The 24,172-nt window shown below is 56.8% G+C and overlaps 3 protein-coding genes across 4 annotated transcripts; 2 read left to right on the forward strand and 1 right to left on the reverse strand.

Annotated features, from left to right (window-relative positions):
* Positions 1-2,200: 2,200 nt before the first annotated feature.
* On the forward strand, positions 2,201-12,305 carry SLC17A7 (solute carrier family 17 member 7). Of its 2 annotated transcripts, XM_012557134.1 has the most exons (13): positions 2,240-2,262; positions 5,652-5,654; positions 6,578-6,830; positions 7,798-7,916; positions 8,184-8,298; positions 8,377-8,464; positions 8,724-8,810; positions 8,906-9,048; positions 9,706-9,855; positions 10,003-10,135; positions 10,774-10,884; positions 11,069-11,196; positions 12,012-12,305. In XM_012557134.1, the coding sequence occupies exons 3-13, from the start codon at positions 6,717-6,719 to the stop codon at positions 12,303-12,305; spliced, it is 1,482 nt and encodes a 493-aa protein (XP_012412588.1). In that variant the 5' UTR covers positions 2,240-2,262; positions 5,652-5,654; positions 6,578-6,716. The 2 variants fall into 2 exon arrangements, with proteins under 2 accessions (XP_004381711.1, XP_012412588.1); XM_004381654.1 differs by lacking the exon at positions 5,652-5,654 and having other exon boundaries at positions 2,201-2,262.
* A 1,566-nt stretch (positions 12,306-13,871) lies between these two features.
* Positions 13,872-16,026, reverse strand: GFY (golgi associated olfactory signaling regulator). The gene is made up of 3 exons (XM_004381655.1): positions 14,868-16,026; positions 14,553-14,723; positions 13,872-14,071 (listed from the first exon to the last, which is right to left on the reverse strand). Exons 1-3 carry the CDS (start codon positions 16,024-16,026, stop codon positions 13,872-13,874), a joined length of 1,530 nt encoding a protein of 509 aa, XP_004381712.1.
* Positions 16,027-18,739: 2,713 nt separating this feature from the next.
* On the forward strand, positions 18,740-19,597 carry PTH2 (parathyroid hormone 2). Its single transcript, XM_004381818.1, has 2 exons — positions 18,740-18,861; positions 19,423-19,597. Exons 1-2 carry the CDS (start codon positions 18,740-18,742, stop codon positions 19,595-19,597), a joined length of 297 nt encoding a protein of 98 aa, XP_004381875.1.
* Positions 19,598-24,172: the final 4,575 nt, after the last annotated feature.

The following is a 24,172-nucleotide window of genomic DNA, read 5'->3' on the forward strand; positions in this document are numbered from 1 at the left end:
TGGAGGCACAGCGAGGAGGCCAGTGTGTCTGGAACGGAGTGAGCGAAGGAGAGAGTAGATGGGGAAGAAGTCAGAAAGAGGTCGGTGACAGAAGGTTTTGGTTCGTGGAATGAATAAGTGGCTGTGGCCGCCAGAGGGCGCACCGCGGCATCAGCCCGTTGTCCCAGAGAACGTGAACTACATCTCCCAGCGGCCCTCGGAGTAGGCGGCCCATCCGACGCAGGCAGTGGGATCCAGCGGCCGCTGGGACTTGTAGTTTGCCTGAACCCTTCGTGGGAGGCTGAGAAACTAACAGAGCTTAAAAAAGTCTGGGGCTGGGACCTTCCCGCCGTACTTGTCTCCATGGTGACGGTTCCGGCGGAGGCCCAGGATTTGGCAGCCGCAGGGACCGCTCCCCACTTCCTCCTCTTCACCATCTGCTCCACCCTCACACCTGTCCTAGAGCCGCGGCCACCGCCTCCGCACCCAGACGCGGGATGCTGTCGCCGCAAGGTGGCGCGTGAAGAAGGCTCTGCGGCTTCTCCCTGAGACCCAGAAGTCCAGGCCCTGAGCCTCCTCCTCCCTCAGACTCAAGAGTACGGGTCGCCGGCCCACTCCTTCCTCAAACCCAGGCGTCCGGACCCCCAGTTCTCTCCTTCCTCGGACCCAGGAGTCCGGGCCCCTAGCCCCCTTCTAACCTTAATCCCAGGGGATCCAGGCCCGCAGCTGCCTCCTCCCCGGGGATCGGGGTTTTCTCAGACCAAGTTCTGAGACCCAAGGAGACCAGGCTGGAGACAAAATAACCCCGCGGTCAGTGGCTGCCCGGCCACCCTGGCCCTGGCGCCCGCCAACCGCGCTATCTGCTCCTCCCACCCTTTCGCCGGCTTGCGCCACATCATGAAAATTTAATCCCAGATGCATTTGCAGCCAGACTCGGGGAACGGTAGAGAAAGGAGCCCTCTCCTGGGGCTGACTTTGGAGTTATGAGAGCGGGGGTCAGCGTCAGGGGAAGGGTTGGTGTGGAGAAAGGGGCGGGGTAGGACCTGTCTGCTGGGCGGAGGACTCAGGAGAGAGTCCAAGATCAACCCCAGAGGGCGGAGCTGGGAATCAGAGGTGGGGACAGAACAAAAGCGCCAGGACAGCACCCAGGGGCGGAGTAGAATTTAGAGGGTGGGGACAGTCCGAAGGGGCGGAGGCAGCTTTCAGAAGGTGGGGACATATCCCAGGGGGCGGGGACAGATCTCAGGGGGCGGAGACAGATCCCAGGGGGCGGGACAGAATTCAGAGTGGAACAGATTCTAGGGCGCATGCAGAACAGATTCCAGAAGGGGTAGGAAACTATGGGGGTCGCAACTGGAGGGCTATAATTGTAGGGGATGGAACTCAGAGGGGGAGGGAAACCGAGGGTAGGAGACAAAACTCAAGGAGAGAAGGACCTGGGACGGGCGTTGGTGCCCAGAGGAGAACTAGAACTCGGAGTGGGGTGCAATTCGAAAGGGGAAAGATGGAAAGTCATATGAGAATGAACCTCAGGGTGAAGAAACTGCGTGGGGGAAGGAACAAAGGAGGGATCACTGTGGGTCGAACTAGGGGCTGGAATTCAGGGAGGAAAGAACTCAGAAAATCGGAACTGGGGATGACTGGGGCAGGGATGGACTTCAGAGGGGTCAGTCCAGGGGGAAGCTGGAACTGTCAGGTCCAGGATTTAGGAGGAATAGCACTGGGACGCAGAGGATGGAAGCACATGGAGCTGTGGGGGTGACGAAATTTGGCGGGACTGAATTGGGGGAGCAAACCTCAGATGGAAAAGAGAACTCAGGCGAGGAGACAAAATCTAGGATAGAGGGATCTGGGGCGATTGGATGGTGGGAAACAACTCGGGGAAGGGACAGAATTGGGGGGCGATGCCACTCAGAGGCGTGAATTCAGAACTCAGAGGCGTGGTCCTGGGAGGGATGGGGCGGGCCAGAACCAGGACGAGAGGGCCGCGAAAAGGGCGGGGTTAGAACTTAGGGGCGTGGTCTGGGGCTGGCTGGGCGGGGTCTCTCTGCGGCCCGCCCCGTGCGCAGAGTCCTGTGACAGCCCCCAGGCAACCAGCACTTGCAGCCTCCTTCCCCCCCGAGCGGAGCTGCGGGGCCGGCCGGGCCGGGGCGGACCCCGGGAACCCGGACACGGCCGCCCGGGCCCGCGGGCGGGGGGATCGGCGGCAGGGGTCGCCACCATGGAGTTCCGCCAGGAGGAGTTTCGGAAGCTGGCGGGTCGCGCCCTCGGGAAGCTGCACCGGTGAGGGGCTGGGGGCCCTGGGTGGGGAAAGGACTCGGGGCCCTAAGAGGACGCTCGTCTCCCATGGGAGCAGACGGACAGATGGACACGAGGTACCCCAGGATCGGGGATCCCTCAGTCCATCTGGCTGGTTTTCTCCCTCAGTCTCCGACGGTGCCACTTTCTCTAGTCCATCCGTTATCATCCATCATGCCCGCTGGTTGTTCTGCACCCCACCCCGTATCCCTGTCTCTCTGCATATCCCTGTCTCTCCGGGTCCTTGTCCGCTCTCCCTGGGTTTCTGTCCCCCTCTCTCTGGATCTCTATCCTCCCCTCTGGATCTCTGTCCGCCTCTCTCCCTGGGTTTCTGTCCCCCTCTCTCTGGGTTTCTATATTCCCCAAACCCCATCTCTTCCCATCTCTGTGTTTCTCAGAGAGTTTAATCTGAAGCTAAAGCGGATTGGAGCCCATCAGCTTTTGTCCTTGAGGGGGGTTAAGCTGGGAGGAGATAGCCCAGGTATCCTGGGTCCCTGGAGGAGAAAAGAGCAGCAGGCCAAAAAATCAAGTTTCTGAGGTGGGGCAGACTCCCCAAAGGATATGGGCTATAGTCCCGCAGGACATCCTCCCAGCCAGGGAGGTGACCCCAGTGACTTGGGTGTCCCTCAGGGCTGTCTGGACACCTCCCTCCAGTCTCCTGCCCCCAACCCCAGCCCTGGCTCCAAGTCAGAGAAATTACTCAGCTGCGGAAAAGCCTAAAAATAATCTGGCCTCAGTAGGGGAAGAGACGGCCTCCCCAGCACCACGGCCCTGCTGCATGCCCTCCGACCCTGGCACCGGTTGACACTCATCCATCCCACTAGGCCATGCAAGTCCTTCCCAAAGTCTAACTCTAGTCCTGCTTGCTGCAGATCACCTTCTAGCTACCAAGTTCTGTACCCTCTAGTAACACAAGAGACAGGAGGGAGGGCGACAGGAGGGAGGGAGACAGAAGGATGTCTCGGTGAGGGGGGGAGCTGAGATAACCTTACCCCTTCTTTTCCCAATTTTCCAGCCCCTCCCCATCCTTTTTCTCGCCTCCTTTCACGAGTTTCTCAAAATACTTCAGTGTGAAGTCAGGAGAGAGAGAGACGTGCTGACGGAGGTTGGGGGGGGGGGGCAGCAGGAGGGCTGGGCTCAGCCTCAGGCCCCCTCCTGCAGTCTCTGCTTCCCAGCTTGCCATCTGGGTCTGGGTTGCTCTTGGTCCATCTGTCCTTTGAGACCCCTGAACTCAGAGCTCCCATCGGGAGAGTCACCAAGGACTTTGAGCAGAGAATATTTGCATCCAAATCCTGGAGTTCACTTCTGATTGTTGGAGGGAAGGGGGCTGCTCTGTACTGGACAAAACACCCTGATGACATTCAATCCTCTAGACCAAGCTGGGGAAACTGAGGCTCAACTTGGGATGGCTGATGAAGGCAAGAGCCATTGCTCAGACCCGGGTCAGCCTCACCTTCAAGCTAGGCTGGGGGCTGAGACTTTCCTCGAGATGAGGGATGCTGGAGTGGGTGGAAAGCTTCCCTTGTATCAGGAAACAGATGGGAACCCAGGCTGACTTGAGACAAGGACATGGTGGGGGAGATGCAGGAGAGACAAGGAGCCAAAGTGCCTTCTTTCCCAGAGCCAGGCCCAGGGCAGGTGCCGCGGGGGGCCAGGAAGGGATCAGGCCCCACTGATGTTCTCGTGTGTAACCTTGGGTTTGTTACTTCTGCTTTCCAAGCCTCAGTTTCCTTAGTTGTACGATGGGAAGCCAAGAGAGAATCAAAGGGAAATAAGGAAACAGAAACCTGGAGAAAAGGGACAGAAAACCTGACAGAAAGGGGGACAGAGACCCAGAGAGAGGGAGGCAAACCCAGAGAGAGGGGAACAGAACTGCAGAGAGAGGGGGGACAGAGACCCAGAGAGAGGGGGACAAACACCCAGAGACAGAGACCCAGAGACCCAGAAAGAGGCGGGGGACAGACACCCAGAGAGAGATACACAGACAGAGACTCAGAGAAAGGGAGATGCTGAGACACTTTTATTTTAGCTAAAGGCCTCCCAGGAACCCTGGTGGCACAGTAGTTAAAGCACTTGGCTGCTAACTGAAAGGTCGGTATTTGGAACCCACCAGCCGCTCCTCAGAAGAAAGATGTGGCAGTCTGCTTCCATAAAGATTTACAGCCTTGGAAACCCTATGGGGCACTTCTACTCTGTCCTGTAGGGTCGTTATGTGTCAGAATCCGGCCGTTAGGTTTTTGGTTTTAACTGCCTCTCAAGTGCTTACTTTCCTCATCCCTAGCCTGGGTTCTGGAGCATCTAGGGAGGAGGAGGAGGAGCTCCATCCAGGCTCCCCCCTCTGTTTTTGTCCTCTGCAGAGCCTCAGGGCCATCTTCCTCTCTGCGTCCCTAGTCCTCTTACCCTGAGATGATGAATATCACCCTGAAGTTCCCTCTTTATAGTCTCACATTTCTACCCTTGCCCCCATTTTATGAGTGTGAGATGCTGAGACCCTCGCTTAGAAAGCCTGAGTCGGAGATCTCGCATCTCCTAATACGAACAATGAATATCAAGTTTCAGGGGCTGTAATCACATCTTGGATTTCAGGGTCAAATATCATCTTCTGTCAACCTGGGTCAAAGTCTACCATCTCATTGACTGACATGTTCTTCTGATGGAGGAGGGGGAGCCCCTGCCCTCCTGGACTATTTATTCTGGGGGGTTCAATCCTCCCTCTCTCTCTGGGTGTTGTCCAGCTCCCTGTGGTTTCTGCCCCCCCCCCCCACCATTTCTTAACCACCTCTCCCACCTCCTTAAGTTCAAGGATGGGGAGGGGCAGCTGTGTTCTCTTCTCTTCCACCTCCCATCCCCCCAGACCGTCTGGCTGTTCTCTCCTCCCCCGTCCCAGTCTCCCTCGCCTCCATCTGTTCTAGCCCCTTCCTGGGATTCAGCCCGATCCCCTGGCTGCCTACCCGCCTCAGAGAGGGGCCGCCCCTCACAAATCACATCCCGAGCCTGTCCCTCCTCACAGTCTCCTTGTCTCTCTTCACCTTTCTCAGTATCTTTGTCTCAACACACAGGGTCTCTGTCCCCTCTCTCTGCGTCTATATCCCACCCCTAGGTCTCTGTCCTCTCTCTGGTCTCTGCTCCACCTCTTTCTGGGTCTCTGTCCCCCTCTCTCTGGGTCTCTGTCCCCCCTCTCTGGGTCTCTGTTTCCCTCTCTCTGGGTCTCTGTGCCCCTCTATCTCTGGTTCTCAGTCCCTCTTTCTCTAGGTCTCTGTCCTTCTCTCTCTCTAGTTCCCTGTCCCCCTCTATCTCTGTCACTCTCCTTCTGGGTCTTTCCCCACCGGCTTCAGGGGGCCTCTCTCTCCCTGCAGCCTCTCTCTGGGTTTGAGGCGGTCCTCCAAGTACCCTATCTGTCATCACAGGCTCAGTCTTGGATCCAGAGCGGGCGGGGGCGAGAGCCATGCTGGGGACCGAGCCAATCCCCCACCAGGGCCATCTGTGCCCTGCCAGGACACCACCCAACATTCGTCCTCCCTACCCCCTAGGCTGAAGGCCTGAACTCAAGGTTCCCCAGGGACACCAGGGCTGGGCTGCTGGACTCCAGGGTCCGGATCTCTCCCCAACCCCTGCATCCGTGGGAATGGGCTCTCAGTGGCTGTGATAGTCAGCTGAATGTCAGCCGCACACCTGGGCCTGGCAGCACAGAAGGGCAGGCCACCGGGGCCAGTGGAGGAGGGGGCGGTATATATAGCAGACGTGGCTGCAAAGCATCTGTTCTCTTGACACCTTTGCTGAAGCATCTCCTTAGCACCTTTTGCTTCCTCAAATAGACTCCTATCTGGCAGAAGGGGCTGGGGAGAGTCTCTGGGTGTGGGGTGGTGGTGGGGGCACAGGCCCCAGGATCCCAAGGGTAATCTGGGTCCTAAACTCCTGAGTCCAGGGAGATGACAGGGCTGAGGAGGAGGGGGTTGGGGGCCTAGACTCCTGGGTTTGAGGAAGGAGAGGGCTTGGGCCTGGATTTCCCGATCTGAGGAAGAAGGGGGCTGGGGACCTAGACTCCTGAATTTAAGGGAGGATGTGCTAGGTTTTGGGACTCCTGGGTGTGAGGGAGGAGAGGGCTGGAGGCCCGAACTCCTGGGTCTGAAGGAGGGGGGAGCTTGGACCTGGATTTCCGGGTCTGAGGAAGGAGGGGGCTGGGGCCTGAGCTCTTAGATCTGAGGGAAGAAGGCTCTGGGGTGCAGATCCTTAGGTCTGTGACTGGGGGGGGGGATGAGAGTCTGGAACTTCCCAGTCTTTGACTCTTGCTGCCCCTCAGCCTTCTAGAGAAGCGGCAGGAAGGTGCAGAGACGCTGGAGCTGAGTGCTGACGGGCGCCCGGTGACCACACAGACACGGGACCCACCGGTCCTGGACTGCACCTGCTTCGGCCTCCCTCGCCGCTACATCATCGCCATCATGAGTGGGCTGGGCTTCTGCATCAGCTTTGGCATCCGCTGCAACCTGGGCGTGGCCATTGTCTCCATGGTCAACAACAGCACGACCCACCACAGGGGCCACGTGGTGGTGCAGGTAGCACTGGGCAGAGTCCACACCCAATTGCCGCCTTCGCATCTTCCCACTTAGGCCACGCCTCTTCAAAACACAGCCTTAGTCGCTCCGCCCATCATGTGCCCCCCCCTTAGCACTGATTTCACCTCAGAGACCTCTTTACCTAAGCCCCACCCAGATCTAAATGAAGCCCCGCCCCCACTTCAGATCCCTGCTGCAAAATGTAGACTCCGCCCCAGTATCAGCTTTCATGGAGGCCTCCTCGCCCCACCTATCATTGCTCCTCCTCCATTGTAAGCCTACTAGCAGCTTTGCTCATGTCTGAGTCCCATGCATGTCCCAGCGATGCCATCTACTTAATCTCAGTCCCTTCTCAGGGTCCACCTTGAGTTTTGATCCTGGCTTTTCTGAAGCCCCGCCTCTGCCTATGTCCCGCCCTGTCTGCTCTGCCTTTTTCATAAAGTTCCGCCCCACCTCAGACTCCACCTCTATTTCAGTGTAGACCAAGGACCCATTCTGATTTGGGCGGGGCCTACTTGAAGCCTCACCCCCACCCCCGCCTTTCAATCAGGCCCACCCCCTTGACTAGTTCTTGTCACTGCCTAGTCTCCATCCAGGTCACGACGCACACAAAGTGACCCGTTAGTAACTGGGATAGAAGTGGAGAAAGTCTCCATCACCATACATGGGCCCCAGACATTCAGAGAAGCGGCACTGAGGCAGGGAAACAGGGGAAACCAGGTTGTCTAGGCAGCAACGAGCCCCATTTCTAAGGTAGCACTGGACCTAGCGTAGTGGAGGAGCAGTTGTGCACTTTGATTGACAGAGGGATGGAACACTGGAGTGGGCTCTGATTGGCAGGTGTTTTGACGGCTAGGCGAGATCGTTGATTACTGATTGGCTGCAAAACTCAGTCTGTGGCACTGATTGGTGGAGGGGCGGAGCCTGTGGCAGGGTGGTTTGTTTGATGTGCCTTTTTGGTCCGCAGAAAGCCCAGTTCAGCTGGGATCCAGAGACTGTCGGCCTCATACATGGCTCCTTTTTCTGGGGCTACATTGTCACCCAAATTCCTGGAGGATTTATCTGCCAAAAATTCGCAGCCAACAGGTACAGAGGTGGGATCTCATGGTGGGCGGAAACTATAGTTATGTGTGTGGAGTTAGAGGGTGTGGCCTTGAATTTGAGGGAGGACTCTGGGGAAACTGGGGGAGCCTAGGTCCTGGGGCAGGATCTTAAGAAAGGAGGGCTTGCGATTGTGAAGGCGGGTTCACAGAGAAGGTGGGGTCCGGAGTTCCTGGAAAGGCAGGAAGGGCAGAATCCTAAGTATAGTGGACTGCTGGACCCTTTTCGGGGACCACGGGCTCTTCCCATCAGGGTTTTCGGCTTTGCTATCGTGGCTACATCCACTCTTAACATGCTGATCCCTTCGGCTGCACGCGTACACTACGGCTGCGTAATCTTCGTGAGGATCCTGCAGGGGTTGGTAGAGGTAAAGCCCCGCCCTATATGCCCCTGCCCCCTTTCTAACCCCGCCTCTTCTCATTAACCCTCGTTTTCTGCTCCTCAGGGAGTCACCTACCCCGCCTGCCACGGGATCTGGAGCAAATGGGCCCCGCCCTTAGAGCGTAGTCGCCTGGCCACTACGGCCTTCTGCGGTGAGGGATTGGCACTGGGGATCCAGGCTCTGGGGTCTGAGGGAGGAGGGGCTGAGGGTCTGGATTCCTGGGTCTGAGAACGAGGGGGTTGGGGGCCTGGACTCCTGGCTCAGGGGAGGAGGGGCTGGGGACCCAGTAAGGTGTATCTGAGAGAGGAAGGGTTGTGGCTTGTACTTCTGTGTCCTAGAAAGTTGGGAGCCCGCGCTGCTGGCTCTGAGGAAAGAAGGGCCTGTTCTCCAACCCATATCCTCCCTTTTAGGTTCCTATGCTGGGGCAGTGGTCGCGATGCCCCTCGCCGGGGTCCTGGTGCAGTACTCGGGATGGAGTTCCGTGTTCTATGTCTACGGTGAGGGGCCCGGACTCCTGGGTCCGGGTGGCGCACGGGCGGGGCGGAGCCTGTCGTTATTCTGCTCCCATCCCCATCCTGACCCCCCTCCCCAGGCAGCTTCGGGATCTTCTGGTACCTTTTCTGGTTGCTGGTCTCCTACGAGTCCCCGGCGCTGCACCCCAGCATCTCGGAGGAGGAGCGCAAATACATCGAGGACGCCATCGGCGAGAGCGCCAAACTCATGAACCCCGTCACGGTCCGGGCCCAAGCTCGGGGGGCTGCCTGCGGGGCGGGAGCGCTGGGGGACAGGGAGGGACATCAAGGTACCGAGGCCGGACAAAAGCCGGCTTTGAACCCGCGCCGCCAGGTTTTAGCGTGTGTAGATCGCGGTGGGTTTCTGCAGACTCTCAGAGAAGACAGGGTTAGACTGCAAAGAAGGCGGGGCTAGAACCCAGGGGGCTGGGTTAAATCTGAGAGCAGGGTTAGGTGGCGATGTGGGCGGGATTCGAACCGCTGATGGGGCATGGTTTAAAACAACCGGGACCAGATTGGAGTGTGGAGGTTTAAATTTAGGCCTTGGGGTGAGTCAGGCTAGATTTAGGGGGGTCGTTGAATGGAAGGAGACTCCTGGGCCCACATTTATGCATCCCTGAGGGTCATTGTTGGGCTAGGACATCTTTGAATTTGAGAGGCCACCTTAAGGTCAGAATCCCTGTTTCTGAAGTGTCACCATGATGCTCGAATTCCTGGGTCCCCCGCTGGGACATGTGGGGCCCGTGCCTCTGGGTCCCTAGATTTACAGTGATGTCGGATCCATGGGTCTCTGTGAGACTATAGTGGGGTCCCTGAAGGGACACGGTGACGTCCCTAGCGCTGATCTCCATCTTAGCGGCCCCTCCCCTTGCCCCCACAGAAGTTTAACACTCCCTGGCGGCGCTTCTTCACGTCCATGCCTGTTTACGCCATCATAGTGGCCAATTTCTGCCGCAGTTGGACGTTCTACTTGCTCCTCATCTCCCAGCCCGCCTACTTCGAAGAGGTGTTCGGCTTCGAGATCAGCAAGGTGGGGCCCAGGCAGGCTGGGCAGGTGGAGCGGCGGGGTGGGGCCTGGACGGGAAGTCCAGATCCTGAGGGGTTAGAACGAAGAACAGGCAGGAGACGCCCGACCTGCAGCTCCTGAGCGCCCCGCGCTGTACGCACGCTTGCGCAGGTGGGCCTGGTGTCAGCGCTGCCCCACCTGGTCATGACCATCATCGTGCCCATCGGCGGCCAGATCGCAGACTTCCTGCGGAGCCGCCGGATCATGTCCACCACCAACGTGCGCAAGTTGATGAACTGCGGGGGTGAGTGAGCGGGGCCGGGAGGGGCGTGGCCTTGGAGAGGCGGGGCCTAGACCTTGTCCAGGGCAGCCTTGCGGACCCGACCTTGGTGGGCGGGTCCAGGGGGCTGGACCACCGAAAGAAGGGCCGGAGTCGGAAGGCGTGTTCACGGGGCGAGGTCAATCAGAGTCAGCGTGAAGGCGGGTCTGGAAGGAAAAGATTCCCACGCTTCCTGTTAGGGGCCACAGCCGCAGCCTTGGAAGGGCAGGGCGGGTGCGGCTATGTATTCAGGTGGAGCAGAGGCAAGACTAAACTGGGCGGGGCCTGCAGGGGGCCGGGAAGAGGAGGTCATAGGTGATGAAGAGGGGCTAAGAGTGGGGGACCCGGAGGGTCACGGTCTGGGCGGCTGAGAGGTGCTTGGGTAGGGCCTGAATCCTGCATCTTCGGGGCGTGGCGTCGTCAGGGGCTGAGCCTTGGAGACGTAGGAGCCTGGTTAGGGTGGGATCAGGGCAGAATGGGGGACAAGGCCTGGACCCAGCTCGGAGGTGATGAAAGTGGTGTGGATCCGAGCTGGGTTGGGGCAGGGCCAGGGAACAAGCCTAGAGAGGCGGTGTGGGGCGGCCTGCATCTTGGCCAGCTCTCAGGCAGGTGGCTGTTCGTAGGCTTCGGCATGGAAGCTACGCTGCTGCTGGTTGTCGGCTATTCACACTCCAAGGGCGTGGCCATCTCCTTCCTGGTCCTCGCAGTGGGCTTTAGCGGCTTCGCCATCTCCGGTGAGAACCACGGATCTGATGTTTGGGGGCCTGTGGTCGGCTCTGTAGGTAACTTCCTGATTCAGGAGGAGCCTCTTCGCCTCGCAAGAGGTGGACTAGAAAGAGCTGACGGTAGGGGGTGGCCAAGTGTGAGTCACTCAAGTGAGATGCGGGTGTGACGCCTTCTTGCTCGCCTCCCCGCCAGGGTTCAACGTGAACCACCTGGACATCGCCCCGCGCTACGCCAGCATCCTCATGGGCATCTCCAACGGAGTGGGCACGTTGTCGGGCATGGTGTGCCCCATCATCGTGGGTGCCATGACTAAGCACAAGGTCCGTGTGCCCACCCTGACCCACTCACCCCCCAAATTTGCTCATCATAGTCATTGGTGGTGCAAACGGTTAAGCGCTTGACTACTAACCTAAAGGCTGGTGGTTCAAACCCACTCAGCGGCTCTGTGGAAGAAAGGCCTGGTGTTCTGCTTCTGTAAAGATTCCAAAACAAACAAACCAAACCTACTACTGCCTGTCGAGTCAATTCCGACTCATAGTGGCCCCATAGGATTTCCAAGGCTGTAAATCTCTACGACAACAGACTGCTGCGGAGCAGCTGGTGGTTTCAAACTGCCAGCCTTTCGGTTAGCAGTTGATAGCTGTAAACTACTGTGCCACCAGGGCTCCCTGGAAGGATTACAGCCCAGAAAACCCTATGGAGTAGTTCTACTCTGTAACACATGTGCTCGCCATGAGTTGGACTCAACAGCAACTTTGTTTTACCTTCTTGATCATGTCCTTCATCTTCCGCAGGGCTCCATGTCCTGCCTTCTCTGGATCTCTGTCTCCATCTCTCTGAACCTCACACACTCCCCTTCTCTCTTCATGTCCTGTAGTTTGTTCCCCTGTTTGACCACTCAGTGAGTCCTAGTGGCAATGGTTAAGCACTGGGCTGGTAACTGGAATGTTGGTGGTTTCAACCCACCCAGTGGCTCCATGGGGGAAAGACTTGGCGACCTGCTCCCATTAAGATCACAGCCTGGAAAACCCTATGGGGTACTTCTAGTCTGTTACATGGGGTTGCTATGAGTTGAAATCGACTCCACAGCACCAGACGACAACAATATGACCTCTGTTCCTGTTGTCCCCCACAGACTCGGGAGGAGTGGCAGTACGTGTTCCTAATCGCCTCCCTGGTACATTATGGGGGTGTCATCTTCTACGGGGTCTTTGCTTCTGGCGAGAAGCAGCCATGGGCGGAGCCTGAGGAGATGAGTGAAGAGAAATGTGGCTTCGTTGGCCACGACCAGCTGGCTGGCAGTGACGACAGCGAAATGGAGGATGAGGCTGAGCCCCCTGGGGCGCCCCCTGCTCCACCTCCCTCCTACGGGGCCACACACAGCACAGTTCAGCCCCCGAGGCCCCCGCCCCCTGTCCGGGACTACTGACCATGTGCCTCCCACTGAATGGCAGTTTCCAGGACTTCCACTTCACACATCTATGGCCTGAGCTACAGTGTCAAGGGACCCCACTCCCCTCTATCCTGCCTCAGGTCTAAGAAGCACTCTCCCTTGTTCCCAGTACTGTCAAATCCTCTTCTCTTCCCAAACGCCTCTCAGGGGGTAGTGAAGCTGCAGACCAGCAGTTTCAAGGATACCCACATTTCCCTAAAGGCCTCTTAATAAGTTTCTGGGTCTCCTTCCCCACTTGTCTGCCTCAGTGGTTTCAGAACTCTCGTGGTTTTAAGGCACTTTTTGTTTCTTTTAACCCCAGGTACTGTCAGGCTACCCCCTGGGGTTACCCAGCCCCCATCTCCTTTCAGAAAAATTCAAGGTCCTTCTTCTAGAAGTTTCAAATCTCTCCCAACTCTATTCTGTATTTTCCGGGTTGGTTTAACCCATCACTCATTCCCGCCATTCCAGGGATTGATTCTCACCAGCGTTTCTGAGGGAAAATGGCGGTTTCAAGTCCCCCTTGCACACCCTTCCCCCAGCCCCCAGCAGATTCTAAAGTCTCTCTCTTGCTGAAGGACCAAATTCTCCAAGACTTTCTCCCTAGCTTTGCACAATGTCTAGGGAAAGAACCAAAATGGTGGCTTTAACAATATGCCTCTTCCCACCCCAATGCACTTTCTCGGACACGGTTTTCAGGTCTAAATAGTGGCTGCTTAAGTCAGTCATCTCAATGGTTAGAAGCCACCACCATTGAATTTCCCCATGGTGGTTTCAAGGCTTCCCCTTTCCCCCCCCAATTCCTTGCACTTTATCCTCCTGGGTGGTTTCAAGCTACCCTCAGTTTCTCAGTGGCCATTTGTTGTATCCCTCAGGGGCTAAATGACTAAAAAATCTGGGATCCTTCCCCTCTCATACACCCCTCTTCTGCTTAGAACTTGGGGAACATATGTTGGAGAAGTTACAAAAATCCCAGGAAAGGGAATGGGGATGGCAGAGGGGGTGTTTTCCCCGGGGCAGGGTTGTGTCTTTGTGTCTCCGTCTCTGTGACTGTAAAACCTGCCCTGCCCCACTCCCAATAAAATGCTTTGGTGTACAGAGTCAGTTGTCATTGGCCATGGAGTCACAGGAGTCCGGGTCCTGAGCCCCTTCTCCCGCAGATGTGGAGTCCAGCCTCCCAGCTCCTCCTCCCTCAGAACCGGGAGTCCAGCCCCCAACCCCTCCTCCCTCAGACCCTAGAGTACAGCCCTCCAGACCCGCTTCCCTCAGACCCAGGAGTCCAGTCCCTAGCCCCTCTTCCCTCAACCCAGAAGTCCCAGAACCAGTAGCCTAGGACCCAAGCCCTGTCCTCCCTCAGGACTCAGGCCAAAGGAGGTGACCAGCTGTGGGAACACGTGATTTATTCCACTTCAGACCTTGTTCTCAGATCACAGCGAAAGCATCTCTGTCGGATCAGACCCTCTATCCGAGAGGACTGCTATGTAGCAAAGCTGCCAGAAGGACAGGACCCTAGGTCCCTTCTCCATCCGGGGATACGCAGGTCTGGCGAGACCCAGGCGGGGCTCACACGAAGTTGTTGGGGAGCGTGGCAGGGCTGAGCGTCTCCAGGCGCTGGGGGGGGCCCCCGCTGGGCGGCGGGGGCAGCTTGGGTGGCAGCGGGGGAGTGGGCGACGGTTGCTTGGTGGCGATGTGCGAAGAGACCCAGGTGTTCGGCGCATAGAAGTAGAGGTTGTAGGGGTCCTGCTGGGCGTCCAGGTGCATAACTAGGGGAGTGAAGGGGCGGGGTTATCCCGGGCTGACAGTGGGACCAGTACCCTCGGTTATGCGTTGGCCAATGAGGAGGCAGGAGAGAGGAGTCAGACTACCTATTTGAACTGGGGCACCTGAATAAACAAGGAGGCCTGGCTTCCGTGCAACAGGGGCGAGGCCCGGAGTAGAGGGGGCGGGGACTCGCGTGGGAGGGGCGGGGCTGTGAACTTGTGGCTCCCACCTGATGCAATTCCCAGCTGGGCCCGGGGCCCGCACTGGAAGTGTGTGTGTGAAGTTCAGTAAATTAGGGGCAGGATCTGACATTGGAGCGGTAGTGGCTTTCATTGACCTTGGATGGGAGGCTTATAGTTTTTTGCTGGGTGTCCTCAAGTGCCTGGCGAAACCCCGTGAAAGAGAGGCGTGGGCCTTCAAGGGGCGGGGTTCAAGGAGCGCGGGGCGGGGCCTGTTCCTTGGACAGAGGGTGAGGGACCTCACCCGGCTCGTCGTCGTCCCGGAGTCGGTGGTGCGCGAACGGTCGGTGCCGAGCAGCCCGGCGGTAGAGACACCACAGGAGCAGGAAGATGCAGATCAGGAGTCCGGTCCCGGCGAGGAATAGGCACAGGGCCCCGCCCGCCGCGCCCGGTGGGCGCCCCACCAGAGTCACGCCTTAGGAGGAAATGCCCAGGGGACCAAGGAATCTTAACTCCGACCTCCCAAGACCCAGGAGTCCCAGATCCCTCCTTCCTCGGACCCAGGAGTCCCGGCCCTCTCCTTCCTCGGACCCAGGAGTCTGACTTCCCCGCCTCTCACCGGTCTCCTTTACTCGTTCCACCACGATGATAGTGTTGACTCTCTCTCCTCGGCTGCGCTGCTGGGGGGCCCGCTGAGTGGCGGGTACTGGCTTACTGGGGGGCCCTGGAGGAGTAGGGGGCCCCGCAATCCGGGCTGAGGGAGGAGGGGCGTCGTGCCCTTTAGGGCCAGGGTTATGAGGGGCCTTCAGTTCAAGGGTCCCTGGAGAATCTGAGGCGGGTGATTTAGGGCAGTCGGGCTGGGTGGCTGCAAGGGTTTCTCGTGTGGGATTCAGAGGCACCTCGTTTAGGGCGGTCGCTTTATCCTTGGAGGGTGCAGACATGTTTGCATGAAGATTAGTGGAGAGTTCAGGGGCAGAGGTCATGGGGCTCTCTGTTGCACCTTGGTAGTGGGTTATAGAGAATTCTGTTTGGGGAATTTCAGTGGGGCTGGGGTTGTGGGTCGCATGGGATTCTGGGTAGGGTGTTTCAGTAGGGTCTAGGTGGGTAGTCTGGGAGAATTCAGAGTTGGAGGTCTGAGTGGTGTCAGGGTCATGGGTCTCTGGAGTTTTGTGGTCAAGGGTCTTGGTAGGGTCAGGGTCTGGGTGTAAGATTTCAGTGGAGTTCAGTTTGGGAATCTCAGAGGGTTCTTGGTGTGGCGTTTCAGTAGGGCCAGTGTTTGGGGTCTCAGGAAATTCTGGGTGTGAAGATTTGGAGGGATTAAGTTTTGGGGTCTCCAGGGATCCTAGGTGTGACGTTTCGGCGGGGTCAGGTTTGGGGGTCTCGGAAAGTTCTGGGTGTGTTGTTTTGGGAAGGTTAGGTTTTGTGGTCTCCGGGGACTCTGAGATTGAAAGTTTGAATGTGCTAGGCTTGGGGGCTTCATGGGACTCTGGATGTGAGGTTTCCGGGAGGGCAGGACTGGAGGTCTCAGTGAAGTCAGAGGGGGAGGTCTCAGGGGAAACTGCATGCGGTGTCTTGGAGGGCTCCGAATCAAAAGTCCCAGAGGACTCTGAGTTAGCCTCTTCGGGAGTGGAATTTTCAGAGGCTCCAGGGGAGGTCGCAGAGGGGCCACATCCCGGGAAGTGAGAGCCCGCAGGCAGTAAGGCCGAGGGGGCGGCCTTGGAGCCCAGCCGGGTGAGGAGGAAGAGAAGGAGGAAGAAGACCGGGCAGAATGGTTTCATGGCTCTAGGAGAAGTCTGTAAGTGTGGGGCAGCGGGAAGGAAGGAGTTAAGTCTGGAAGCCGCCCGAGGCCCCGCCCACTCCCAGAGGCCCCGCCAGCTGCCCCCCTGGTGGACGGCGTCTGGGCCCGAGCTGGGCGCCAGGGGAAGGAGGAGGGCCCAACTGCAACTCCCCGAGGGCCGCCGTAGCTAAGGGAGACCGAAGCACAAGCTTCTTGGGGGTCGTAATTAGCCTTATCTGTTCCCTCAGGGGTCCCAGAATTAATTGGGAAAGCATGACACCTCTCCAGTCCCCCATTCCTCCTCAACTTAGTCTTTGGAGGATGTCAGGACCCGGCCGAGGGGACGCGGGATGGCTTTCCTCTCGAGGACCCCTGGGACACTTTGAGTCAACAGTTTTTTATACTAGAGGAAGCTCCGAAGAAGCGGCTAGGGGTCGGGCCGCGACTCCTGGGTCTGAGGGAGGAGGGGGCCGGAGATCCAGACTGCTGAGTCTGAAGAAGCAGGGGGCTGAAAGCCTGGCCTGCTGGGTCTGAGGGAGAAGGAGCTGGATCTTGGACCCCTGGGACTGAGGGAGGAGGGAGCTGGGGGCCTGGACTCCTGGGTCTGAGGGGACAGGGGCTGGAGGTCTAAATTCCTTGTTCTTGCAGAGAGGAGAGACCTGTAGGTTCAGATGCCTAGAATTTTGAGGGGCAAAGTTTAGGGGGCTGGATTACAGAGGAGAAAGGAGATGGGGGTCTGAACTGTTGGGTCCTGAGGGAGAAAGGAATTGTTAGCTTTGAGTCCTGGATCCTTGATAGGGATCTGGGGGCTTGGACTCCTCAGCCTTTGGGGAAGGAGAGGACTGTGGGGTCCAACCCCATCTTTCTGTTTATTGAGAATGGAGCTGGCATCCCAGGGTCCCAGAAGCTGGTGTGGGGAGATATGTGTAAGTCTGGTTAGGTGTAGGTGCACCCACCTGGTTGGGACAGGGTCGCCTGGGGTCCTGGAACAGGTCCTGGGTCTCTTACCTGCTCGGTGGGGTCCAAGACGACAGCAGGTGAGCAGAGCTGGGAGCAGAGACAGGTGAATGCTGCAGAATGGTGCTGGCTGGGGTGGGGGATGTAGGGTCCCAGGGGCACAGGTGACGCACCTGACCTCCCTCCCCAGAGATTCTGGGAGCCTAGCGACAGGTTTGGGCTCTTAAAGGAACCGAGATAAATGATAGTGTCTCTAGGGTGGGGAAGGGAGTCAGGGATGGGATTATCTGGTGGAGGGAAGTGCCCCCACCAAGCTGACTTCCCTCAGACCCAGGAGTCCAGCCCCAGCCCTCTCCTTCCCCCAAACCCAAGAGTCTGGGCCTCTGGCACCCTCCTATCTCAAAACCCAGGAATCCTGGTCTCCAGACTCCCCCTCTGGAGTCCAGTCTTCTGGCCCCCTCCTCCCTCAGACCAGAAGCCCAGGCCTCTACCCCCTCCTCCATCAGACCCAGGAGTCCCATCCCCCAGACCCCTCCTCCCTCAGACCTAGGGCTCCATGATCCCAGCTCCTTCCTCCCAAGGATCCAGGAGACCAGGATCCCAGCCCTATCATCCTCCTCTAGAATCCAGGGGTTTGGGCTCCCTAGCCCACTCTTCCTCCAAGACGTAAGTCCAGACCCCTGTCCCCTCCATTCTCAGACCCAGTTGCCCAGCCCCCCAGCCCCTGCTGTCTGGGGAACCAGGACTCCAGGTTCCCACGTCTTGCCAATTAGGCCCTTTTCTGATTTCCCAACCTTTGCCCACTTCCCCACCTTGCAGAGGGCCCCAGAATCAGTGGAGGGTGGGTGGACTGGTCCTTAAATCTTCAGGATCCCTAAATGCCAGGGTGGGCAGCAAGATTTAGACTCCACAGTGTAGCCAGGTCATCATCTGCCTCTTCTTCACAGTCCCTGTAAGGTCTTTTCTGATTTGTCTCTCATGAGACTTCTCCTCACACCCCCACCTCACACCCCCTTTGCCATCTCTTGCTGTGCCCCATCCTTATCATCACTCCGTCTTTCTGGTTCTCCCCCTGCCTCGACTGATCTCTGAGCATCTCTGTCCCGGAGCATCTGTGCTTCCATCTCCCTCTGTCTTTCTGAGGTTCTTTCTTTTCTGTCTTCCTTTTCCTTTCTCCTTCCCTCTTACTGCATTTCTTCCTCTTTCATACTCCCTGTCCTGTTCTCAGTCACTCTCTGTCCTTGTCCATCCCTCTCCCATCCCTTTGTGTCTCTGTGTCCCCACCAGCCCTTCCTCTCTGCTGCTCTCCACGTCCCTCTTCTCTCTGTGTCTCTGTCTCCTGCTCTGATGGCCCCTCCACCAGCCTCTATTTTTATCCCACTGACACACCTCCTGTGTCCACCTCTCTGTCTGTCCATCTCTCCCCCTCTCTCTTCTCCTTAGGTCCCAGCTCCTGGTCCCAATTAGTTGGTGGCCTCCGAGGCGGCTGTGGCTGGGCCCCCACCCCCGCCTGCTCATTACCGCTGGCGGCTCCTAATGAGCCTGGGGGCGGGGCTGACCCCGCGCCCCCGGCCCCCCAGCCTGCATCACTGCCCGCTGCGGGGGCTGTGCAGGCGATATAAGGGGGCCACCACATCGCTACCGGCGACCACTGCGGGGTAGGGGGCCCCCGCGGGTGGGCTGGCGGGGGTGGGGAGTCCCGTTGGCTGGGAGGGGTCGCGTGTCTCACTGAGTGCTTCCCTCTCTCTCCACAGGTGATGGAGACTCGCCAGGTGTCCAGAAGCCCACGGGTGCGGCTGCTGCTGCTGCTCCTGCTGCTGGTGCCCTGGGACATCCCCGGGGCTTCAGGAGTCGCCCTGCCTCCCATAAGGGTGCTCAGGTACGTGTGGGGCTAGGTCTCCCAGGGAGAGGGGGCACTCGGAGAGGTGGGAAGAGACCCAAAGAGAAAGGAGGACAGAGATCCAGAGGGGAGGGAGGACAGAGACCCTGAGAGAGAGGGGGACAGAGACCCTGAGAGAGGGGGACAGAGACCCAGAGGCAGAGGGAGGAGAAGGAGGATCGACAGAGAATCTGCAAGAGAAAGACACAAAAAGATAGACTCTGAGACCCCAAGAAAGGCATTAGGAGACTTGAAAGGAGTCGGAGCAGAAGAGGATTCCTTCCTAGAGCAACGTTTATTGAGTTGTTACTGTGTGTCAAGCCGTGCGCCGAGGGACTAGGGGCAGACAAGTGATCAGACTCGTCCCCGTACTCAGGGGGCTTCAAAGAGAGACACACAGACCCGCAGAGAGAAAGAGAGACGGAAGGACAGGGGGATAGAGACAAAGCCACGCCACCAAAGGTGCAGCAGTAGGGCTGCGAGCTAGACCGCGGAGAGGACCGGTGGCGGCGGGCAGGGGCCAAGACGGGCGCGTCACCGCGGTTTTCGGTCTCCCCGCAGCCTCCGCACCCCTGGCCGGGCCTGGACAGGCTCGGGCAGACCCCAGTCGCGGCGGAGCCTGGCGCTGGCGGACGACGCGGCTTTCCGGGAGCGCGCGCGGCTGCTGGCCGCCCTCGAGCGCCGCCACTGGCTGAACGCGTACATGCACAAGCTGCTGGTGCTGGACGCGGCCTGAGCACCGCCTCCCGGCTCAATAAAGACTCCGCTGTGCGCTCTGACTGCTGCTCCTTCCTGCGCGTCTCTCGAGGGCGAGACGGGGGGTGGGGCTTGCGTCTGCCACTCGGGTGTCTCACTTTCTCTCTTCCTCTCCTATCGTGGTTTCCTTCCTCCTTCTGGATCTCAGTCTCCTCTCCCAGGCTCTGTCCCCTTTGTGTCCTAACCCCCCTCCCGTGTCTCTGTCCCACTCTCTGGTTCTCTGTCCCCTTTTCTCTGCATCTCTTTTCTCTTTCTACCCCCCTGGCTTCCTTGCCTTCTGGGGATCTCTGCCTCCTCTTTCCACGCTCTTCTCTCTGCCTCTAAAACTCTTCCCTCTCTCCTTTTTCTCTGCCTCCTTCACGTCTTCCGTTTCTGTCTTCCTTTGGGTCTCCATCTCTCTGTTGCATCTGACTCCTCCAGGTCTCATTTCCTCTGGATTTCCCCGTTTCCTCCATCTCCTTCTTTCCCCACTTCTTCCCAGGTTCAGCGGAAAGATGAGGATTCTGGACTGAGACTATCTGGCACCAAGCCCCCCCACAACCCCTTGCCGTGGCGTTGATTCTGACTCTTAGCGACCCTATAGGACAGTAGAACTGCCCCATAGGGTTTCCAAGACTGTAATCTTTTGGAAGCAGATTGCCATATCTGTCTCCCGCGGATGGGCTGGTGGGTTCGAAACGCTGACCTTTCCGTTAGCAGCAGAGCGCTTAACCACTGCGCCACCAGGGCTCCTGGCCCCCAGCCCAGATGCCCCCAAACCTAGCTGTGCGATATTGGGAAGGGCTTCTTAACTTCTGAGTCTCATTTTCCTCATCCGTTATGAGAATTAAACCAGGCATATCTTGGGAAGGCTTTAGCACAGCGCCGGGCACGTGGCAAAATACCGAATAAAAGGGTTTTGCTTAACAAAAGGGTTCCACCTCTCTCGCAGCAGCCTCTAGCAGTATCTTCAGGGTTTTCTGACCGCGTCCTTCCCAGGAGACGTTCGGGGCGCCAGGATAGGGCGGGAGGAGGGGAGAGAGGGGGCCAGGTGTCGGGCTCCGCGAGGGAAGGGGCGGGGGCGGGGAGACACCTGGGCCGCAGGTGAAGCGAGGAAGCAGCCAATCAGAGTCCGCCTTTCTCCCTGGAGGCCTGGCTAGCCTGTCAGTCTCGCCGCTTAGTGGTGACCATAGTAACCCACTGCCAATGGCTGCCGAAGGCGCTGAAGCTCGGTCCTGGGCGCCGTTCATGCGGACCGCTTTCTGATTGGCCTAGAGGAGAAGGGGGCGGGGCCGGAGGGGCATCTGTGAGCGGTAGCGAGATCTCGCGGAATTTGCATTTCCGGGAAGCGGAGCGCGACCTAATTGGCCCTTAGGCTGGGGGCGGGACTGTTTCCGTGTGTTTCAGGAATACTGAATAACGAAAACAGTCTTCCTCAGAAGAACCCAGAGTTGGCCAAATTTTATAAATAAACAGAGTCTGAAAGTCACGAGCAATTTCCTCAAGTTTAAGCGCTAATAAGGAACAGAATACAAGAAGCTGGGCTATACGAAGAACGGGGCATCAGGATTGGTGGAAGACATTAAAAACCTGCGATACACAGATGACACAACCTTGCTTGCTAAAAGTGAAGAGGACTTGAAGCACTTCCTGATGATCAGAGACTATAGCCTTCGGTATGGATTGCATCTCAACATAAAGAAAACAAAAATCCTCACAACTGGACCAATAAGCAACATCATGATAAAATACAGAACATATTGAAGTTGTCAAGGATTTTATTTTACTTGGATCCACAATCAACACCCAGGGAAGCAGCAGTCAAGAAATGAAACGATGTATTGCATTTGCCAAATCTGCTGCAACTTTAAAGTGTTAAAAAGCAAATATGCAACTTTAAGGACTAAGGTGCGCCTGACCCAAGGCATGCTATTTTATTTTTTATTGTTGTGCTTTAAATGAAAGTTTACAATTCAAGTTAGTCTCTCATACAAAAATTTATACATACATTGTTTTGTGACCCTAGTTGCTCTCCCTATACTGTGACAGCACACTCTTGCTTTCCACCCCAGATTTCCCGTGTCCATTCAACCGGCTCCTGACCCTCTCTGCCTTCTCATCTTGCCTCTAGACAGGAGCTGCCGGTTTAGTCTCGTGTATCTACTTGAGCTAAGAAGCACACTCTTCACGAGTATCATTTTATGTCCCATAGTTCAGTCGAATCTTTGTCTGAAGAGTTGGCCTCGGGAATGGTTTTAGTTTTGGGCTAACAGAGAGTCTGGGGGCCATGTATTCCGGGGTCCCTCCAGTTTCAATCAAACCATTGTCTGGTCTTCTTACTAGAATTTGAGTTCTGCACCCCACTTTTCTCCTGCTCCGTCAGGGACTCTGTTGTGTTCCCTGTCAGGGCGGTCATTGTGGTAGCTGGGCACCATCTAGTTCTTCTGGTCTCAGGCTGATGAAGTCTCTGGTTTATGTGGCCCTTTCTGTCTCTTGGGCGAATACTTCCCTTGTGTCTATGGTGTTCTTCATTCTCCTTTACTCCAGGTGGGTTGGGACCAATTGATGCATCTTAGATGGCTGCTCAGTAGCTTTTATGACCCCAGAGGCCACCCACCAAAGTGGGATGCAGAACATTTTCTTAAAAAACTTTGTCATGCCAATTGACCTAGATGTCCCCTGAAACCATGGTCTCCAGACCCCCACCCCTCTGCAGCTCAAATTCTCCCCTGGCTCCAAATCTTTTTTTTTTTTCATTCTAGCAGCACTGTATTTATTGCCTATGGCTCTCCACACACAGACTTTCCCCCATCACCTGCTCTTTGCATAAGCTGTTTTCTCTGTGTTCATGACACCCTTCCCTGACCCCTTCTCATTGTCACTAACCCTTCTCCATCATCCAAGACTAAACTGAGATGTCACTTTTATGGGACAAATTCTCTGACCTCTCAGGCTGTTAGGTGCCTTTTCTGGGCTGCCACAGAGCCTGAGGCTACCTGAATCATCACACATTATAAAAATGGTGTGGCATAGGGCATCAGACCTCCTCATCTAACTTCATTAGGGGGAGGATACTCACCATCACCATCAGCCCAAGGCTAATTCCTATGAGGTGGAGGTCAAACATATCTGCACCCTCCGGTCTTTTTACTATTTCTGACATCAGCCATCCCTCCTGTGGCATTCTCTACTTCTTTGCTGGGTTCGATAATTTGTTGCAATGGCCACACAGAACTCACAGACAATACTCATGATTTTCGGGTTTATTAGGGAAGTAACGTTATAATTCAGGATCAAGAACCACTCAGGATAGAGCTCTTCAATCAGGCCCTCGGCCTGGCCTCTGCCCTGCTCAGGCAAGTGTTACAAAGCCCTTTAACTCTGCCAGTAAGTGCCTGGAAGTCTCCTGCCTGAAGGCACTCAGCTCTCTCACTCCGTGGGCTGGGAAGCCCACCATGCCATCTGGCACTGGTCTCCTGATTCTGCTGCTGCCGTTTGCCATTTGCATGGTAGCGGACATCTGTGGTCTATACCTGCCCCACATCCCTTTTCCTTATTCTGTGAAGAGAATCTCCACTTCCTCTGGACCGTCCATCTCACAGGTGGTGGGGATGGGATTCTACTGTAATACTGCATCACAGTTAAGTCATAAAGATGGTCAAGATGAACAAGAGCGAGGTTTTTTGGTTTTGTGTGTTATGAGGAAGCTGGAAGATTCCCCCATTCCTGACCTAGGATTCAGTTAGGACTGGGTCAACCCAGGCTCCTACCCACGGGGTAGTGGCAGGATGGAATCAGGACCTGGAAGGGGTAGGGTAGAGATGTAGACAAGGAAGGAAGGAGGGGTGATCAAAGAGAAGGGGTGTCCAGGAGCCCCCTCCAAGTAGCATGGCAATGTAGGCTGAAGCAGGAGCATCAGAGATGGCAGGCTGGTGGTCTCTAGGTGGCCTGTAACAGTGTTTGGTCTGTGCAGTGTTTTCCATTTGAATTAGTTGCTGTGGCAAGACACTTTATTTGCGTACCCAAAATGCCCCCTGCTAACAAGCGAGATTACGCTGGGCAGCGCTGTACCAGCCCCAGGGGAGACGTCCTGTCTCCCAGTCTCCCTTGCAGCTGGCAGTGGGTGGTCAGGCCCAAAGGTTCTCAGCCAACGAGACATACACACAGATCTGCTGGCGGCTCTGGGAAGGGTTTTGCTTTTCTTTATAAAAAGGACAGTGTCATTGAATTGTACATGTAGAATTTGCTGAAACGCTATATCCCGTGGTGTGTATTTTCATGAAAAAATGAAATTTTTTAAAAAGGAAAAAAAGTAAAATAAACATAAGAACACACGCACACGAAGGAAGGGATGTGTCCTTTGGGAGGTTTTATTGTTTGTTGTGTTGTTGCTCCCTCCTTCCTGCAGATGTGAGGTATGAAGCTATTGACTGTCACCTCCTGAGCATGAGGGAAAGGCCAGGAGGGTCACAGAGACCCTGGCCCTGGTGCTGTGGAGACCCTGAACCATGGGCCCACAACAGCCCACCAGACTTGTCTTGTGAGAAAAATAATGCCTATTACTTAATCCGTTGTT

This window comes from Trichechus manatus, unplaced genomic scaffold (assembly GCF_000243295.1).
Source record: "Trichechus manatus latirostris isolate Lorelei unplaced genomic scaffold, TriManLat1.0 scaffold00087, whole genome shotgun sequence".
Lineage (NCBI taxonomy): Eukaryota > Metazoa > Chordata > Mammalia > Sirenia > Trichechidae > Trichechus > Trichechus manatus.

Excerpts from the sequence above, each read along its gene's own strand:
- PTH2 (XM_004381818.1), top strand. The coding sequence starts at position 18,740 with ATGGAGACTCGCCAGGTGTCCAGAAGCCCACGGGTGCGGCTGCTGCTG. Across the intron at positions 18,862-19,422 it reads CCTCCCATAAGGGTGCTCAG|CCTCCGCACCCCTGGCCGGG; the intron begins GTACGTGTGGGG and ends GTCTCCCCGCAG.
- SLC17A7 (XM_004381654.1), top strand. The coding sequence starts at position 2,201 with ATGGAGTTCCGCCAGGAGGAGTTTCGGAAGCTGGCGGGTCGCGCCCTC. Across the intron at positions 10,136-10,773 it reads CAAGTTGATGAACTGCGGGG|GCTTCGGCATGGAAGCTACG; the intron begins GTGAGTGAGCGG and ends GGCTGTTCGTAG. Across the intron at positions 10,885-11,068 it reads TAGCGGCTTCGCCATCTCCG|GGTTCAACGTGAACCACCTG; the intron begins GTGAGAACCACG and ends CCTCCCCGCCAG.
- GFY (XM_004381655.1), bottom strand. The coding sequence starts at position 16,026 with ATGAAACCATTCTGCCCGGTCTTCTTCCTCCTTCTCTTCCTCCTCACC. Across the intron at positions 14,724-14,867 it reads GGAACGAGTAAAGGAGACCG|GCGTGACTCTGGTGGGGCGC; the intron begins GTGAGAGGCGGG and ends TTTCCTCCTAAG. Across the intron at positions 14,072-14,552 it reads CCGGGACGACGACGAGCCGG|TTATGCACCTGGACGCCCAG; the intron begins GTGAGGTCCCTC and ends TCACTCCCCTAG.